This window comes from Vigna unguiculata, chromosome 11 (genome assembly GCF_004118075.2).
Source record: "Vigna unguiculata cultivar IT97K-499-35 chromosome 11, ASM411807v1, whole genome shotgun sequence".
Taxonomy (NCBI): domain Eukaryota; kingdom Viridiplantae; phylum Streptophyta; class Magnoliopsida; order Fabales; family Fabaceae; genus Vigna; species Vigna unguiculata.
The window spans coordinates 41,175,543-41,195,258 of NC_040289.1; the positions used below are offsets into that span (position 1 = coordinate 41,175,543).

Here is a 19,716-nt window from a genome sequence, read left to right on the forward strand (position 1 = left end):
ATGAATTCTAAACAGTTGAAGAGATTCAACATTTGAAAGGCAAATTTAGAAGTTAATTATCCACCAATCAAAGCGAGGCACTTACCTGGAATACACTTTTAAGGAAGAATTCAGACCTAATCTTATCTATCTATTTACATCACATAAATAAAATATTTAATTGAAAATCTATAGATCTTGGTTAAACTTGCCACTCAAACACCATAAAAAAAATTAAAAGCAGATAATTATCAGATATTGGACATGATTAAACACAAAAAATACACCATAAATAAAGCAAATTAGAAACGATCAAGAACGAGGAGCAGCCATCTGCATCTTTTTTATCCTGTCCCCTGTCCTCACCATGCTGCACATTTAGACAATAATAATATGGTCAATTTTACACAAATTAAAAATATTTTACGAATTTATTTTCTTTTCATATATTTTCTTTGGTTATACTTGTGAGTTCATAAAACCTGTATTTATACATTAGTATAGTGCAGTTCTTGCAAGGTGATTGTTGAAATAATAATCTAGGTCCATGGTTGAAACAAATACCTAGTATCATGTGGAGTGATGAATATCCACTGTGATCCATGTGCCTCCGCAAAATCAACAAGAGTGTCCAAGCTGATTTTTCGGCTTACTGCATCCTGAAGATTAAATACAAATTCCACCTTAGGAAACTTAAACAGATTTCTAAGTTTTATAGTAAACAAAGTATAAAGCATATTTATCAATCAGGTGATGTAGCTAACCTCAAACACTATAGCAGTATAGTGCATAGCTTATACAATTAAATAATAAATATAAATAACTGCTCGTATATTTAAAAAAATACTCAAAAATCTTTTTGTTCCTCCATATCAATAGCACTATTATTTAAACTATATGAAGGTAAAAAGTAATTATCCTAGATTAGTAGCAACAAACAATTATACCATGAAGACATCAAATTCATCCATTGCTCTAAAAGGGGCCTCTGTCATTTCATGAAGCGCCAACGCAAAGCACAATGTTGAAAAAGAACGTTCCCCGCCTAATTATCAAAAAATATATAAATAAATATACACATACAACATTTAAGTAAAATAAAATGATATGTTTAATAAATTTCCCAACAGTTATATCAAAAATCAAGAGAGGAATGGATGACAAATACATGTACAAGAACAAACCAATGCATATGTAAACAGATAACTTTCTTAATTAAAGAAAAAATGCTATTGCATCAACCAGGTTAGCAACCCAACCTGTACCAATAATGTAAACAGATAATTTATTTACATTACATTGATTAAAATAAGACAAAAGTAGTGAATATAAGTGGGAAATTCTCTCACCTGAAGCTAATTTTATAAGATTGAGTAAGACTCAAACTCTTAAGAAAAGTTTGTCCACTGGGTATTTATACAAACACTAAACCCAATAGCGTTGGCTACGAGAGGATGTATATGGAAAAAGTTCAAGCCCAAGCTTGACAAGAGATAAAGCTAAAGAAGAGCCCGCAAGTGAAAGACAACCCTCACTTTTGTAGAGTTAAGTTCAGCCCAAAACCAAATGCAAAGACTATAATTTCCCCTTGCATAAAAGATATAATTATGGAATATATTAGAAGATATTAGGGTAACAAGTTTTACTAGTAGTGAGTTTGGGCCTGAACAAGTAGTATTAGTGATGAATCAAATCCATATAAACACATGAATTCGGTAATAGTGTTTTGATAGAAACATCTTAATATCTAATTTGTTGTTACCCTTCTCTTTCTTTTCCCTTTTCCTGGGCTAAAACCCTAAAGTTTCAACATCAATACATAGCTGTTTCCGTCGTTCATCTGCTTTGAAATTAGACAACAAAAAATGAACCAATATATTTTATCCTCAATATTAAGTATCTATATATATTTCATCATATGATGGCAGCATATTCACCACTATCCTATACCAAACCTGAAAGCCCCCTAGTATCTCGAACAGCTTCGTTTGATGCATCTTGTGGCATTTGTACCTACAAATAACAAATAAAAGAAATAAACTAAAATAAACAAAGGAAACAGTTGATGTCACACGCACTGAAGTCCAAGAAATACATTTCACCAGGTACAAGCTAAAGGTTGAACTTCACAGAAAAATTAATAAGTATAAAAGTATTGCTTATTTGAAAAGAGTGGAGGGGCAGTAAAGTATACTGCACTGAAACATATATCACAAACAAAAGTAATTTTACCTCAATCATTAAGGTTTTCTGTTCATAATTAACTTTGATAAGTCCACTAATTCCCTTCTTCCTCAAATGGCCATTAAATCTGAGGATGATATAAAAAGTCAAGGTTAAAAGGGTAAAAACAAATCTGTGATAGTGAATCACCGTAACAACAAAGATAATATATGGTGAAAGGCATACTTCCAAGAAAGTTGGTGCTTCAGATATGTTGCATTTCTGTGAAACTTTCTGGTTCGTAACTCCAAGGCTCTCTGGCAAGCCTGCAACAATAAACAAAAGTTTACTCCCTAAAAAGCATTGAACAAGAAGTAAGAGAATTCTAATCTCACAGTGGCTCTATTCATAAATTTGGGTTGTGTCCTATCATGTAGACAATGCCAGGTGGCCAGGCCCATCCTTACTTGTGCTGAAAATTAATTTATTTAGGTGGCCAGGCCCATCCCTTTTTGTGCTGAAACTTAATTTGTTTAGTAGAAGAAAGGGATATCCATCAAAAAGATCAACTAATCCCAAAGATAAATCTTTTGGGTGAATGCAAACAGGTGGCTTTATATCTAACAATATCGAAAGAATAAATAAAACCAAAAAATACATACATCCAATTTCTGTCGAAGGGTTTTGTAAACTTGCTGCCTTTTCATAATCTTACGCTCTTTTTTCTTATAAAGCATCCTAAGATCGTCGATTGATTCAGAGTACCTATATAGGGAAACCAAAATGAAAGAAAATCATAATACAGACACATACAAACAGTAGTCCACTCGAGCATAGCAACCTGACAACATAAATTAATATTATAATGTGAAACCTTTGACTCTCACGCATAAGTGTCTGATTAAGTCTTCCTAATTGAGCACTGATTTGCTCTGGGGTATTCCCATCACAACCTCCCAATGAATCAAGTTCATTCTCGGGGCATATTATGGAAGCCTTTTCAACACTTTCCTGCAGTTTGAACAAAGGTTGGTATCAGCAAGACATAGATACTAATATATATTTTATGATTTACAAATTACATTACTGAGTTATCCCATAACACATGAGTAAATCCCAAAACACATATGCTTGATTACAGCATCAGATTATGGCATAAGAATAAGAATACAGCTTGCATTACAGCCTGAGGAGTAAAACAATATTTATATTAATTGGGATTTGTTGTCACTTTGGTATTTCTAGCTAATGTGGACAATTTTTTAATAATTTCATACGTTAGGATTACATGGCTGTCAATCTGGGTTAGCTAGGCGGCTGCAGTTTTCATGACACATGCAATCTCAAGAATACACACAGACTAGTGGATCTTCAGGTTTTCTGAAGTCCAAATATTTCCTATAAGATGTGCTATCAAAATAACAAGAAAAAAAATTAAGCAGAACGAAATCCTGCATAGCCATTAGTCAATTTCTACTTCAAATTTATTGAGTGGAAAAACTGTAAGTAATTGATTTCTTCTTATTAAACACTTGAAATAAATAGGAAAGAAATTCTTATTGAGATTCTTAATGCAAATTGCACTAGAGGTTACATTATATAGGACTCCGCCACCCTAGAAAAAAATTATTGACATACATACAATAATTAATAATAACTCATTGCATCCCTACAATATCTGAACATCAATAATTGTTTCTCCTCGTATCTCAAGAAAAACATTTTAGTTTTAACATGCTAAAAACTTGTGGTCCAGTTCATTGACCACATACTTGCTTTCGCATCTAGTAGAAAAAGTGGTAAGCATAAAATGATAGTTCGGTTTAAAATATTTAGATCACTAATCTTAACCAAAATGCACCTTGCGCTTTTTTGTAAGCTCCTGATAGTGGTCCTCTGCCTCCGCAATATCACTTAGGACCTTGTTTTTCATAACACCCTCATAATGATCCTTTGCCTGTAAAATAATTTTGAGAAAAAAAGCCGACACAATTTAAAAAATTAACAGATAGAAGATATTTTCAGGTATTCACTAAAACAAAAATAAACCTTTCTTGCTGAACCCATTTCTTTTTCAATTTCTACAAGTTCACTCTCAGCTTTCTCCAGGGCAGCGATTTCAACATTCGCTGATTCTACATTTTATGGCACCCAATAGAATATGCATCAAAAAACATTTCTACAATTCAATAAACAGATCTGCAGATGATCTCACTGACATAAAACAAATAACTCGTATTATATCATACCACACAGTTTGTCAAACTTTACTTTAAGACCATCTGCTTTTCCTGCAGCTTCAAGCCCCTTTTGCTCAAGGCCCTCTAGCAAAACTTGTTCTTCTTCTATCTTTTTCTGGATCTCCTAGTGTTTAATAAGAATAAAACACCATTTAAACTGAGAAACAAAAATCACATTTGCAATAAGTATTAGGGACCAGTAGCAGGTTTTAAAAGTTTTGGGCCCGAGGTTGAGGAAAACCTGGGGGAAGCAAGATGCATGCTTCAGACAACTCTAGAATTCCAATCTATCATAACAAATTGTTTGGTTTTGTGTCTCTCCATATTTACCAAATTGATAACTTGACTTCATGACTATTTCTACCCCTTTAATACTATATACTTCCTATGTCACAAATGTTAGCACACGTACAGAAAATATAGAAGAAAAAGCAGATGGAGAGATAACAAGTGTTTACCACATATATAACATCATATTTAAATTTTATATTAAACATTACAAGAAGTTAGTAAACAGCCGACTGACTACCTATTTAACATAACCACTAACTAAACTAATTCAATTATTTATAAAACTTCCCCTTAATTCAGATTCGCAATAGACTGCAACCTATCATGTCTCTAATCAACTTGAATCAGTCAGGTTGGCTTTGTTAAAATTTACAACACAGCTCATTTTTTCAACATTTGATGGATACAATTATTAGTCTCTTTCTAATATAAAAAAATGATTATTTGCTTATATTACCAAATGAATTGACTTCTGTTCTTATTGTTACCTACTGTTAGCAGAGGTGTAAGACAAAGGACACAACCTCCTGAAAGTTGCACCCCTTGTCCTCCTCCACCCTACCAAAAATAAGTTTGAAAAGGAAGAAAAAAAAACAGTAGTTTTCACTGCATGTTTGTGCCTTCACAAAATTATTAACACTACAGCTCAGAACAAGTAGAATGTTTAGTTGAAGAATGAAATGGATGATAGAGAACAAACTGAAATTTCTTCCACGAGCTCATCAACAGAGGACAAAGGTGTTGCACTATTTTCAGCAGTGTGCAAATGCATTTCTTCCTCCAAAGCTAGCTTCTTAGAAGTGAAACTTTTACCTGCATTTACACATTGTCTCTACGAAGAAAGAAAACAAAAAAAAAAAACAAAACAAAGGTATAAGATGAAGCACACATCAGTACATGTGTTAAAAGGCAATAATGAAAGTCAATGATTCTTTTCTTCAAAAGAATAAAACATAGTAATGCAATTTAGTACTTTTTTAAATATTATTTATATATTAGAGGACTTAGAATTTTAGATAAGGAAGATTTTAAGGTTCTTCTCCCAAGATATGTTCTTTTTGAGGCCATGTAGCAGTCATGGCTGTAGATTTATTTTAGATAAGGAAGATTTAAAAGTTCTCCTGCAAAGATTAGTTCTTCGGGATTTATTTAAGCATGAAGCAGACTTTTATCTCATGGTGATAAATTAAAGTCATCCATTCTTTCCTTCAAACAATATGATATTGCAAAAGAAATATAGAAGGTTTTTGAAAACAAATATTATCTAACAGTACGATACAAAAGTTTACCTTAATAGAACTCATATATTTGTCAAGTTCCTCAAGCTTGACTTCTGCCACTCTTTTATTTTTCTTACAGTCACTGGCAATCCTTTGTTCATCAGATGCTTCAGCACGAAGTTTCTCAATCTCATCTTCAAAAGAACCACAAAGACGACCAGTTCTTTGCCTCTTATTTGGAGGAAGAACATTCTGCACTTGACCTCGAGAAAACCTAAAAAGAACTTAGATTAGGAAACACAGTTCCAACTTGTGGGCCATGGCTTGAAGATACATGCATACACAAGAAATTTCCATCAGTCTGAAGCTTTGATCCATACTGCTACATACTAAAACTTCTGTACTGAATTGACAACTGGGGTTGGAACTTGGATGCATGCTGATACATTTGGTTGAAAGAAAAAGGAACATATCTTCACAAATAAGTACTGTATTTCAACACGTTAGTAGTGCCTAAGAGCATGGCTGCAACAGGGACCGAATCCCAAAACACTTTTCTCACTGACGTTCTTAGACAATATCAAGGAACACTGGCTGATCACTTTACAAGAAAGACAGCAGCCACATAATATTCAAGATAAATAATCTTGTCTTTTTCATATAAAGGAGTAGAGGGTAAAAAGATTGGAAAAGGAACCCCAAACACTCGAGAGGACCATGGCGGATGCAAGAACTCTCCAGCTAAAGACTCTAGAGTTCATATTGGGAAACAACCAAGTTCCACATTGAAAAGAAATAGTGACAAAAACAGTATATAAGTGAGGATAACGCTCACCACAAGCTACTTTTTGTAGAGTTAAGTTAGGTCTAAACCACTATGTAAAATGATAGAGCCTATCCTGGATTCACCAAAAGGGTCACTCACCATGTCATGCATATACCGAGCCATTTCACTCAAATGTGTTGTATAAATATGAAGTGCTAGTAAATAACAGTATCTATTTACACAATTTGTGCATGCAGGACACATGAATTGCAATGTCAATTAATAGTGACTTACATTCTACATCCATTTGCAGCGTAGACCTCCTTCAAATTTCGGATCCTTTGCTCAAAGGCAACCACTTTCCCAACTTCATAATCCTTGACTAGCACTTGCCTCTCAACACTTCCCTAGAGAAGCAATAAACATATTAGAAATTCTTGCACTTAACATATTATAGAAAAAACGATAACTTCAGATAGAAGAATGGGAAACAACAAAATAAGGAAAATATGAACCAAATGAGTTGTCATTTCCAAAATAAGCAATAAAAAAATCATTGAGATAGGACATTATTTTCAGGAAGCAAATACTAGTCAATTACCAGATCCACTAAGACATTAATCACAGTGTGATTATCGCATTGTAAGACAGAAAGAATAGATGGATGTTCTGTTTCAGGAAGCATATGGTGTGGTATCTTCAACCTATACACCAGAAAGTAAAAGAACATGACTACAACATAAAATATGAAACATAATCGAAGACAGGGCCAGGCAAACGGATATGGAGCTAACAATTTACCTTGGGATTGAAAAATCATAAATAATAATTTGAAGGTGACCATAATTTGCTTCCTTCGCACATTGTTTCAAAAGACGACAATCCGCATGATCAGTCACTATAAAAGCATTGAGCAATCTCCCAATAGCATATTCAAGGGCAAGTGCCCATTTATTACCATGAAGAAGCTTCTGTTAAACCATAAAAACAATATAAAATAATAATTTGAATAAGTAATTATCTTGCAACACCCATTATCAACATTAATCAACACTGCTAAACCATAAAAAGCAATGTCGAGTAACACAATCTAGTATGCCAATTAAGTGAGCAACCAACCACTATTTAATTATTTGATAAAGCTAGGAAATAAACTTGAAAATGGCATTACATCAATGAGAAAACTCGGGATAGAAAACATTAAGCATGGAGTCACGCCTTTGTAATGTTTAACTAACAGCCAGAGAACAGAGAATATATAAGAATTTAGAAGGAAATAAAATAGATTTACAGAGCAGGAGTCCCCTGAGTCCTAAATGTAGAAAAACAAAGGAAAAGAGAAAAATACCAAACTGGATACCAATAAACCCCATAGGAAAAACTAGGTGCGTGAACCCAAAATGAAGCAAATAAATCATCTTATCCCAAATATGAGAAGCCAGAGAAAAATTATATAGCTATATATTACATCAGTGTACTCATTATTCCACTGAGAAGAAGGCAACAGCTAAGCAAAGAAAGACGCTTCATTTCATTTGAACCAAAACACTCTGCATAAGCCGGGAAAGTAATAGGCAATACATGACAAAAGGGATTACAAATTATATTACCAGATGGGCACCAATTGGACCAATTGGAGGCATTTTAAACCTTTGGTGGTATCTCTCAATTATTTGTAACAAATTGATTACTTTGGCTCCTCCAAAAACAGTAAGCTGCTTCCAAAAAGATTGGCATAGTCACAGTTCATAGCAACATTAAAGCAATGAATTTTATGAAAAATTCTTGTCTATTAGATTTGATGGAAATGAACAAAATAGATAAAAGCGAAAACTAAAAGCAACATTTTATGCTTGATAAACAAGTGCAATATTTGTTATACCTTATTGCTTTGATGTTGTTGAAGATCACGGATTCGGCCCATGATAGCATGGTGATTTCTTTCATGATCACGAATCTGTGAAAAGCAAATGAATTATACTAATATAGTTAATGTTGAAATAAACAAATTTCAAAGAACAGAAGAGCTTCAAAAAGATATTATAAAAAGAAAAAAAAAAACTCTGCATCAGGTGCGTTTTAACATCATTTAATTAGTAATAGAAAAAAAATTGAATCAGCCAAAAAAAATAAAAAATTGAAGGTGGGACACATTTCAGCTACCACAAGTAGCGACAGTGTTGCTTATGTGGGAGAGGTGAATTTCTTCAACTACACACAATATGTCGCTAATGCATATCCTAAAGTATATGTCTTAGCTATTGCTCGAATTATACAGATGGACTTTATTGCCAGTCCAAAAAACTCTAGAAATCTCTGAAACATTTTAAATTATTTTCTGCAGGTTTGGAGTCAAAACAGAGCTTCTTAAAGTTAGAAACAAGTACAGACTTCTCCGATCAGACCATCATTTAAATTCCTATATAATGACAAATTTGGAAACATAAAAATGAAAGAAAAGGATAAGAGAAGAGGCAGAGAGGGAGAGATGAGAGTATCAAACAGAGAAGAATCTCTGAATCTATTAAAATTCAACAATTGTTCCAAGTATGGGGATATTAGAATTAAATGGCTGAGCTATACAACTTAACTGCTCCTGACTCAACCGCTTAGTATAATTAAGTCTTTATTTCCATACTTGTTTAAAAAAGGGTCAGTTGAATCTTTTTCATTGTGATTTTTATCAATTTTTAAAACACCAAAGTGAAATATTTCCTCCTTGTAACAAGACCTTGCTCATTCTGATGTTAGGGGCATGTTATTGACTCTCTTATCTGTGACTGGTTTGTGACATTCGTTGTTCATTGTACTCATGCAACATGGGTATTTATTGCATAAAGTAAATCTGAAGTTTGTCAAATACTTATTCTGGTTAAGTATCTCAATAGTATAGCTATCTAGGAAATCAGATGGTAAAATTAGCCACTTAAAAAGCATAAATCAGAACACAAGGAAGGGTGTTTCTATATAAGTGTTGAAATTTAGAGTAGGAGAGATAGAAAAGAATATCTGAAAGAATTTACAAATGAATCAGCTTTCTTATTCAAGAAAATCAGTACATATGTCATGCATGACATCCATCCATGTATATAGACTCTTGATAGACTTAGTGGGGACTAATCTCCTAAGTGCATTTACTAATTTCCAATAATTAGAATTCCAGAGAAACCCTCCAACTGAGTAGCACTCTGACAAAGTAGCAGCTTTCAGACAAATTCATAATTAGATTCATTGCATCCTTAGTTTATCTTATTTTAAGGAAACAATAACCTCTTTATCAGCTTCCTAAGAACTATTTAAAAAGGTATATCCCCTCTCCTGTCCAAAAAAAAGGCCATTAAGAGGCACAAATTACAGAAAGTTATTATTACAAAAAAAGATTAAAAAAATAAAAACATGCGAAAATTCTAAAAACTTAATTGAAATTAGAAAATCAAAATCCATAAAAGAAAATGTGTTTAAGAGAAACCAAAGAGAGAATAAGAATTACAATACAATTTAAAAGCATTGTTAAACAGTACACCTTATCAGCTATATTTTGGATTTCATCATTTTGCCTACGTATGCTCTCCATTAAAGAAGCATCTTCTTCTTTCAATCTGAAATGACAAAGGATACTTAAGATCTAGAACTTCAAATCCCAAGTAAAACACAAACATGAGAAACCATACAAGTAAAATCACAACCTCTTCAGCTCTAACTCAGCTGCATGAACCTCATCTTTAAGCACCTTCAGTTTCTCCTCCACGTTAGAATCTTCAGCCTACATTATTATGAAAAATAATAGGAACTGGAGCTTATTTCTAAGAAAAATGGCATTTTTATCAAATGTGAGCCAAATTGATGAAGATAAAAAGCTAAAACCAGGGTACCACCAAAAGGAAATGTGATAAAAATTACAGAAAATGGTACCGAAAAGAAGCAAGTGAAACAAAAACAACTAATAAATAGGTAGTTCAAGTTGAATATGACATGGCTCAATAATCAATAAATATATATATATATATAAGCCATAACAAAGTACCAACCAAAAAACACCATAGTTTTTCCCCCAATCCAACCCCTCCGGCTACAAAGAAGATAGCGCAAGGAGCAAGGAGCCACAATTAAGGCAGGCTAAGGGTGAGCAAGACTAAAGCAACTTTCCAGCACACTCTTTCACACGTAGGGCTATGGCACAAGAACGTGGCAATGTTGGTGACCAAACAATAAGCATACAATAGACTCTAATATCATCTTATAATTTGGGCTTGGAGCCTATACTCAACCCCCAAAACTGGCTTACATTTCAATGAAGGCATTCCAAAATGTCAGCAATTAAAGCAGGTCAGAAGTGACAACTGACCACAACATCGACAACTTTGAACAATATTCAAATTTAAACAAAAAGAAGTCAAGAAGAATTCAAGGAACCAATGAACAATGCGAAGTGTTTCACTGAAAAAAAAAAAGAAACGAGCTGAAACTTTAACAAATTTAAATTGAAAAACTAATACAAAACACCCCAAAGAAAACAAAGTTAAGCATTAACATAGATATAGAGTATCCATAGCAAGGGACTTGAATAACCTGAGTATTTTTTACATGCTGCTCGTGAATATCCTGTACTTGTTGTTTGAGCATTTTAAGTTGTCGTACCATCTTCTGTATGTTGCTAGTTTTGCTTTTGCAGTCTCGCTCAAGTTGAAATGCCTCTTTTTTTGCCTTTATGGAGGAAGATGCATTTGCAATAGACAGAATATGAAGTATGAGTAATAAATTCAAAAGCAAGATAATTATTGAAATATAAAATAATCATCTGCAGGTTTCTTTGCCTTCAAGAGAATGAATATGAAGAAAGATTAATAAAAATATAAAGCATGAAAATGATTGATGCATAAAATAGTCATACTATTAGGATGGAATCCAAGAGAAAATCTATCGAAGGAAAGGGGTCTGCAGGTTTATCACAGGAAAAGCAAAGGGGCAAAGTTGTAACATGTTAGTTGGTTCTGTTATTTTTCTGCTATTCATTTTAGTATAATTCGTATAGGTAGATCCTTTTGTGTAAAGGGTAGGAGGGGGAGCTCCTTGGGGGTATACTCGTATACCTTTGTTTTAGGGTGATTCTAGTCTTTCTTTCAGCAATAAAGAAGCATATTCAGTATTTATTTTCCTTGTTTAAGTGTTAATATTTCCTGGCAGGAAGAAACTGATATCACTACATTAGAAAAAAACAAAAACTAATACATTGAAAAAGGGAAAGTCTTCCAGATCACCTAGTTCAAGTAAAATGACAAGCATATAGCTGAATAAGGAGTATTGCAGTATGAAACTTTCAGATCACCTAATTCAAGTAAAATGGCAAGCATATAGCTGAATAAGGATTAATGCAGTATGAAACTTTCATCCACATATTGTTCAAAGCATTTGACAAAAGAGGAATCAGGAGAAAGACCACCCACTTCTAACATACCATGGACACAGATTGGTTTAAGTTTTCCTTCATTTGCTTAACTTGTGATGTCTTCTCCAACATTCTTGCAATCTCATCTCTCTTCTCAGAGCATCTTTCCTTCAACTTATCAACCAAATGCTGCAAAAGAAATTAGAGTCCAACTTACACAATTAGAGATGAAATATACACAGAAAAAGAAACATAGAAGATGGCAACAGAAGTCAATAATCATTAATTATACCATATTCGGAGTGCAAGCCTTAGCAAATAACATTTTAACTCAAAATATATGATAAATTATATAATATATGAAAACTCACTTTATGTTAATATGCCCATTTGAGTTTGCATTACATTTTCATTTTATTATACTATCCTTTATATTTCATCTATTAGTTCGTTTGTCAAGTATTCAGTTAGATGCTAACTTAGGAATGAGTCATATTGCTCCAACTTGATTCCAAGAACTCTCTGTCATGGAAACAGCAAGTAGAAAAAATTGGTCACAAGCTTCGTTGCATTTTAGCCAATCCTACCTTACCACCTCAGCATCTTATTGAGAGTACAATGATGTTAACCCAATGTATTTTTGATTGTGACATTAGATAAACCTACTATAAATTCATGACATGTTTTGTTTTGGAAATGCTTCATTTACAACATGGATGCAAACAAGAATAATAAAAACAGGAAAACGGATCAACAATGGCAAATAAGCAATGTATTACTTTTGGTGTAGAAGAAATATGCACAGGAATGAACGTGCCCACTGTCCAGAGCTAAATTATTTTAGGGAATAGAAATTTCTCTGACCCTAACTAAAAATAACCCGCTCCTCGTACCCACTCTCCCTAAACGATCTCCATACAACAAAATTCTTCTTAACCCTTTCTCTCTCTGCCACCTAATCATTCTTTCCCTGCAACTTATTTTATTCCAGGTAGACTATCCATACCATGGGTTCATGCTCGCTGGTCTGCAGTCAGACCAATTACCATATCCCCATTAAAGGTCCTAACAAACACATGAATCAATGAAAATCCAAACCAAGCAAAATTATCTTACTGTGACTAATCCCATACTTAGCAAGACCAAAATAGATGTTAAATTTTGTCCCATGTGAAATGCATTAAATAATTTTGTATTGTGTACCCATCCAGATTTTAAATTATATGGAACTAGCAATTCTGGAAAAAAAAAATGAGAATTATAAACAAACAGCTGATTAAATTCCTAATCCTATCTTTTATTTTCTACTGGAACCAATCTTTGCTTGATGTTAATATTACTAAAGAATAACAAAAATATATCATATAAGTGGGTGCAAGTCTCAAGTTGAAAATCAGTTTTGTAAGGTTAAGTAAAACTTAAAATTCACTTTCTAAAATGATATCAAAGTTTACATAGTAAGATTTGTTCGTTCTACGAGTCACCCGCTATTGGACCTCTCATAAATACATCTTCCCACACTCAAAATATCTAGCCCTTGGTATCAGTGGATATGTGGAAGATTCCATATCAACTATGAATAAGGTTAAATTATAGTATATATTTGAGTGAAAACCTAACTTGCAAGTCAGTTTTGTGAGGTCAAACTACAAAGAAAAGTTCATATTGTATTCACAAAATGAAAACTACTGAGTGCTAAGCACATAGGCTAACATACCAGTTGTTGATCAATCTTAGCTTGGCAGGTAGGTATCCGGTTCTTCAACTTTTCAATCTTTATATTTTGTTCCTCTAGTTGCTTGTCCACATCATAAACCCATGACCATGCAAGTTTCTTTTTTAACTGCTGAACCTGTATGGATATTTGTTCAACATGCTCCATGTTTCTAATTTTAACTTGCAGCTCATTAAGCTCATTCTCTATGGGCCTTATTGCAGCCTCTAACTCTTTAATTACTTCATATGCGACAGTAATTTCCTTGAAAATGCTCTCAAGAAGATCATTGACTTGCTGAAGAAGTGTGGCCTTGTAAAAGAACTGATTAATCAAGTGTCAGTGTTGTTTTTAGTACGGTTTATTAAAACAATAATACCAATACTAAGAGCTAACCTTAAATTTATCTTTGTTATTCCCAGAATGCAAAAACTCCCTGCTTTTGTCTTGAGTCATAATTACACACGGATTCTCCACATCAATCTGCAAATGAAGAGATTCAAGAAAAATTGCAAGAAAAAAATCACTGAAAAAGGAAATAAAGGCATTGCTGAAGATTTGATGCATGTTCAGGTGAATATTCTGAAGTACTGAAATTATTGGTTCAAAATAAGACAGTCTCCTGTTACTTTTGATTCAAAGTAATTCCAGACTTTTAAATGGAACTCCAAACATGTTATTATTGGTTATTTAGGCAAACAACATGATAGGAAATTTAACTTTTAACCCTACTTATGCGAAAAAGTATTTTGCCCAATGAATTCAATCAAAACTCTTACCCTGGGAATTTTAAGCCTAGCCAATTTAAAAAATTAGCTTGTGAGTTGAAATTTGCATCTCACTTGTATACTCGACTTTATCCATGCCATTAGTGACATATGAACTCTAACAAAAACAATTAAATAAAATAGATTACTAATCATGACCTACTCAAATACATTAGTTATTCTCAGAAATCCCCCTTCATAAGATAACATGAAAATCAAGCATGTCAATACTAATAATTTTTTAAAATTCATCTTGCAACAATTCAGCAAAGCATAAGAACAGGTTCAAAAGATGCCAAATTACTACAAGGTAGAACATTAAAGTGAAGTGCTCCAGTAGAGATAGCCTACATTAAAATGTTCAACGATCTCTTGAAGCTCTGCCTTTCGACTAACAACTTTCCTTCCTGTCAACAAACCCAGATATACAACATAATGGTGAATAAAGAATCATTAACAATCATTTAAAAAAAAAGTTCTTATCCAAGGGGTTGATTAATTACTTTAACATTATTATCTACCAGAAAATTAACCCCCTTTAAGTCACCGTTAATTATCATTAGACATTGAATAATAATTAATAAGAACATTGATTTATTTATCTCATATCTGACCAAATATAGCCTTCACAGTAAGCTTGGTGAGTCAATTCATAAGCTCGCCACATGAAGAACATCTTGAGGCAGTTTGCTGGATCCTGTGGTGTTCAAAAAGTCCTCCCAGGCCGGGACTATTTTTGAAGAAAATTAGGCAACAAATATTGACAGGGCTGGATCCACTACTGACTGAAAATTAAAATTTTGGCTACAGTATATTTGTTTGGGGAAATCTGGTCGCTTAAAGATGCAAAAAACAAAACATTGTGGCTAGAAGTAGTTCAAATCATGAATATAAGGCAATGGCCGAAAAATGTTGGGTAATTTTATTATTCAAAAATCTAGTTACAACTTAGTATGACTATCCCATGACGTCCTACTGAGATAACAAGGCTTCAATTAGCATTTTCCTAAACCCAATTCAACACGATCTGACAAAGCAAATCGAAATTGACAAATATTGTATAAGAGGGCGGATGCAGGCCTAATTTGTATGTCATTCTTTTCCACTCCGTAGCAAGTGACAATGATTCTTACACAAGGATTCTCCAGACCTAATTCTAAATTCTTTATAAGCAAGTGGGGCATCTTGGACATCCATGAATCAACATGAGGGGAATGACCATTTTATGTGTCGTTATGTTAAATTTAAGTTCAATTAAGGATTCTGGAATCTGTAGGTAGTTAAGATCAAAATAAGATCATTCAGATCCGAAGTATTTCATTCTCCTTTATTCTAAAGATTTAGATAGTTAAGATCATGACAAGACTATTCAAATATGATTTTATATTATTGTCATTTATTTTTCCGTCTTATCCTTATATTTCTTCTGTAATCAGATGGTTAGGATCTCTCCTAGTCATCTCTTTCAATATAAAGCAGGTGTAATTCTAATCAATCAAGAAGAAGAAATATCACTTTAGTATCCTAAAATGATACCAATAAATCAGGAAACTAAGCAAACAAAGACGGTTTACTGGCCATTATCATGAGAAAAAATCTCCTAAAAACAAGGAATTTCTGCTTCTATTAAATCAGGAAAACTTACAAACATGGGCACGGTATCTCAAAAATAAATTATAACAGCACAACTTATAACAGCCCTACATCTCATGAAAATTAATCTGTTGCAAACTAAAACATAATAGCAGTAATAGGCTTAGTACTGAAAAAAACAAGAAACACAGGGAAGCACACCTTGGTGATCTTTTAATGTAGTAGAACTTGCGGATTCAGATATCCGGCGTTCAACATTGATAACATGACCATATATTTCAGGCTTGAAAGCATCCTCTCCTTCATTTTGAATTTCAACTTGGATGACAGCATTACTACAAAGAGAGAATAGAATAACAAAGAATTGTGTGAAAACATTAAATTGAGTATGTCCACTAGCAATTCTATCAGCAGTATGAATATAAAAAGAGAAAACAAGGTATGCTAATTCACGCATAATATAACTATAAATCACTTCACAAATTTTATTATTTAAAAATTACAAATAAACTATAAAGACAGAAATGTTAATTATAACTAAACTCAAACCACACTTTAGAAGTTAGTCCCATCAATTATCATCTAGTTTGGATGCAAGGGTCTCAGTTCTTCAGAGTCCTTCTTATAAGAGACCGAGGTACTGAATTTAGAATCACGAACCTTTCATTTTTTTAATGTATTTGGTCAAATGACAGGCTGAAAGTATTCATTTTTTCACTCAAATTCTCTAAAAGTTTGACTTGGTATCAAGACCTTAGGCATGATCCACAGTGACCACCAAAGGCTCGGCTCTGAAATCTAATTATCAATCCTTAACCAGCTGCTTCAATGGTCTTCTCACATCTAATCTCCAAGAAAAATAAAAAAAAATTCCTCCGACAAATATTTTAAACTCTTTGTAAATACCTAAGAGTTCTTTTTCAAAATTAATATAACTACTGGAAAGTCATCTCAAATGCCGTCCCCACCCCCTCCCTAATTTGCTCATGCCACTGCAGAACTTCTCTAGTATTGTGCAACAACATGAGCATTGTTGTACTGTGCGCACACACACACACATGATGTTGAATCTCTTTTATGTTCATGAGAAAGTTCTCAACAAAACAACTTAAGTTCAACACATTTCAGCCTTTTTCCCAGTATGCTTATCAGTTCACCAAAAAAAAAAAAAAATAGCACGCTTACCTGGCACCAGTTTTAATGAAATCCTTCAAAGTGGTTGCCCTTTGAGTTCCTTTGGCCCGACAGCCAAATGCAACACACAGTGCAGTTAGGATTGCACTCTTACCACCTGCAAAATCCCAAACCAAACAAACACTAAGTATTTTTCCTTATACATGACACAAAATTCCCATAAACTAAATACTGAATTCAATAACAAGAAAACAGAACACGGACTTCCGTTTTGGCCCGTGATGAAATTGACATGGCTTCCGAACTCAGTCTCGTGTTTGGTGTGGCACATGAAGTTCTCGAGACGAAGCCGCTTGATGATGCCTGCTGTGGGGTGCTGTAGAGTTGGAGAAACCCTAGAACTGGATTCTCCCATGCTCTCTCCTCTTCCTCGTTTCATTCTTGCTATGCTATGCTATGCCAAGGATTGCTAATGCTGTGACTCAACTCAATTTCATTGAATTCAACTCAACTGAAGTGGAAGCAAGTGGAGTGGGAGCGAAGAAAACTCAACCATTGGTATCAGTGCAACAGAAGCAAGAGAAAATAATGGAAGCAAAAGTCTTAATGGCGGGAAGGAAAAAACGGAGTTGGGCTGGGCTGGGCTTTCGCTCTACAACTTCTTATCAGCTACCTGCATCCCTAGAATTACTAGCTGCAATCCCATAATAGTAAAAGACTGAGATACCCTCCATCATATCACTGTCATCGCCGTTGTAGATGAAGAGGAAAAGGAGGACGACACTGCACATGAAGAGAAGAAAATAAGCTTTTTCCGTATTTTTATATTCCGATTATTTTTTTCAAAATATATTTCATGTAGAGTGTTTCAAAAAAACTTTATATGTATTTCAGAAAGTTTATTTAGGAAATTCTATTTCAGAAAATATTTTCCAAAATATATTTTAAGTATTTGGGAAATTTAATTGCAAACTTTCTTATTCTGAAATCTGATAACGGAAATTTTGTTTCGAAAATTTTTTATTCTATATTTGAAAGTGCCAAAAGTATGTTCCGGAAAGTTTTTAGAATATATTTCGGAAATCCCTTTCTCGAGATAAAATGATATTTTGAAAGTTTGTAGGGGTGCGTGAAGAAATTCATGGATACATGAAGTAAAAGCCCTTTTTATTTACACTCTCCCCTGTGAAGACAGATTCAAGTATCCACATTATTGCTGCATTAGTACATCCTAAACAAACATAAACCTATGTGAATGTGTGTCCTTTTCTTTTATTCTTATGATACAAAAATATAAAATAAAATATTAGTTTTATTTTAATTATCAACCTGCATTCGTATTTTAGTTGGATTCAATGTTAGATGAGATGCTAATTGATCGTAAAATATATATATATATATATATATATATGTGGAAGATTAAATGTAGACTTTAAAATATTTTTGAAATACACTAATTAGAACTATTATAAACACAGGCGCAATAATCGCGTATGTGTGTATAACTTTTTAATATGGGTGATATTATATTAGTAGGTGATGATATTGTATTATTATTAAGTTAAAATATAAAATAAAATTATATTTATTAAAAATTAAGTGAAATATATAAAAAAATGTGAGAATAACCTTTAATAAATAAAGAAGAGGAGAAAAAGCAAATATAGACGATTTTACAAAAATTTTGTAAAAATAATGGTCAATTTTAAAAAATTTAATAAATAATTATATTTTAAAAGATAAAATTGATATTTTGAAATGTGGACACAAAAAGAGAATCGTCGTTATATATAGATGTGTAATTACTTTATCATATTTTATTCTTCAACATGCAGTAACCAAACTTGAAATGTAATACTATTTTTCTATTCATGTGAAATAATTAAAAATCTATAGAGAAAAGTTTTACTAATAACTTTATTATGTAATAATAAATTCATTTAAATTCAAATTTTTATATTTTCAATATATTAAAACTAATATTAAATTTGTTATTATTTCACTATTAAATTATTATTTAATATAAATATATCAGAAGTAAGAAAAAATTCAACATAATTGTTAGTGTAAAATTATGATATTAAAATGTCACTTAATAGCATAATATACATTAGTGAAGTAAATTAAGCAATAATTATAGTATAATATTGTGTTACTAATGTATATCTAGGTATGTTATTTCATGAAGAAGTGTTAAATGATTTTTCATAACCTTTTTACTATAACAATTGAGTTCATAACAAGACATCTAATCACAAAGATTTAGCTTCAAAATACTGTTATATAAATAAATTATGCTACATTTCACATTTACTTCATTTAACTTTTTTTATATATATATTTTTACATTTTTAATTCAAAATCAATGTTTTTAAATACGATTTTAATATTTTCGAAAGATAAAAGTAGAGTTCCAATGCAATTTTTTATCTTTTCAAAATATAAAAAATAAAGTCATTTTTA

General features: G+C 32.6%; 1 protein-coding gene across 3 annotated transcripts; it reads right to left on the minus strand.

Moving 5' to 3' along the window:
* Positions 1-15: 15 nt before the first annotated feature.
* LOC114169839 (structural maintenance of chromosomes protein 6B-like) lies at positions 16-17,842 on the minus strand. 3 transcript variants are annotated; one of them, XM_028055162.1, is made up of 28 exons: positions 17,518-17,841; positions 17,305-17,410; positions 16,321-16,454; positions 14,878-14,933; positions 14,156-14,242; positions 13,763-14,083; positions 12,115-12,234; positions 11,229-11,363; positions 10,346-10,422; positions 10,183-10,258; positions 8,542-8,616; positions 8,270-8,374; positions 7,461-7,630; positions 7,261-7,363; positions 6,954-7,066; positions 5,963-6,167; positions 5,374-5,505; positions 4,392-4,506; positions 4,192-4,277; positions 4,004-4,099; positions 3,017-3,153; positions 2,805-2,907; positions 2,389-2,468; positions 2,212-2,290; positions 1,935-1,992; positions 927-1,024; positions 544-638; positions 16-349 (listed from the first exon to the last, which is right to left on the minus strand). In XM_028055162.1, the coding sequence occupies exons 1-28, from the start codon at positions 17,690-17,692 to the stop codon at positions 292-294; spliced, it is 3,195 nt and encodes a 1,064-aa protein (XP_027910963.1). In that variant the 5' UTR covers positions 17,693-17,841; the 3' UTR covers positions 16-291. The 3 variants fall into 3 exon arrangements, with proteins under 3 accessions (XP_027910963.1, XP_027910965.1, XP_027910964.1); XM_028055163.1 differs by lacking the exons at positions 16-349; positions 544-638; positions 927-1,024 and adding an exon at positions 1,080-1,819 and having other exon boundaries at positions 17,518-17,842; XM_028055164.1 differs by lacking the exons at positions 14,878-14,933; positions 16,321-16,454; positions 17,305-17,410; positions 17,518-17,841 and adding an exon at positions 14,539-14,635.
* Positions 17,843-19,716: the final 1,874 nt, after the last annotated feature.

What these genes read in the sequence shown, in the direction of transcription:
- LOC114169839 (XM_028055162.1), bottom strand. Translation starts at nt 17,692, where the DNA reads ATGAAACGAGGAAGAGGAGAGAGCATGGGAGAATCCAGTTCTAGGGTT. An exon ending in CATCACGGGCCAAAACGGAA is followed by an intron (nt 17,411 to 17,517) that starts GTCCGTGTTCTG and finishes GGGATTTTGCAG; the next exon opens with GTGGTAAGAGTGCAATCCTA. An exon ending in GTCCAATTGGTGCCCATCTG is followed by an intron (nt 7,631 to 8,269) that starts GTAATATAATTT and finishes ATGGTTTAACAG; the next exon opens with AAGCTTCTTCATGGTAATAA.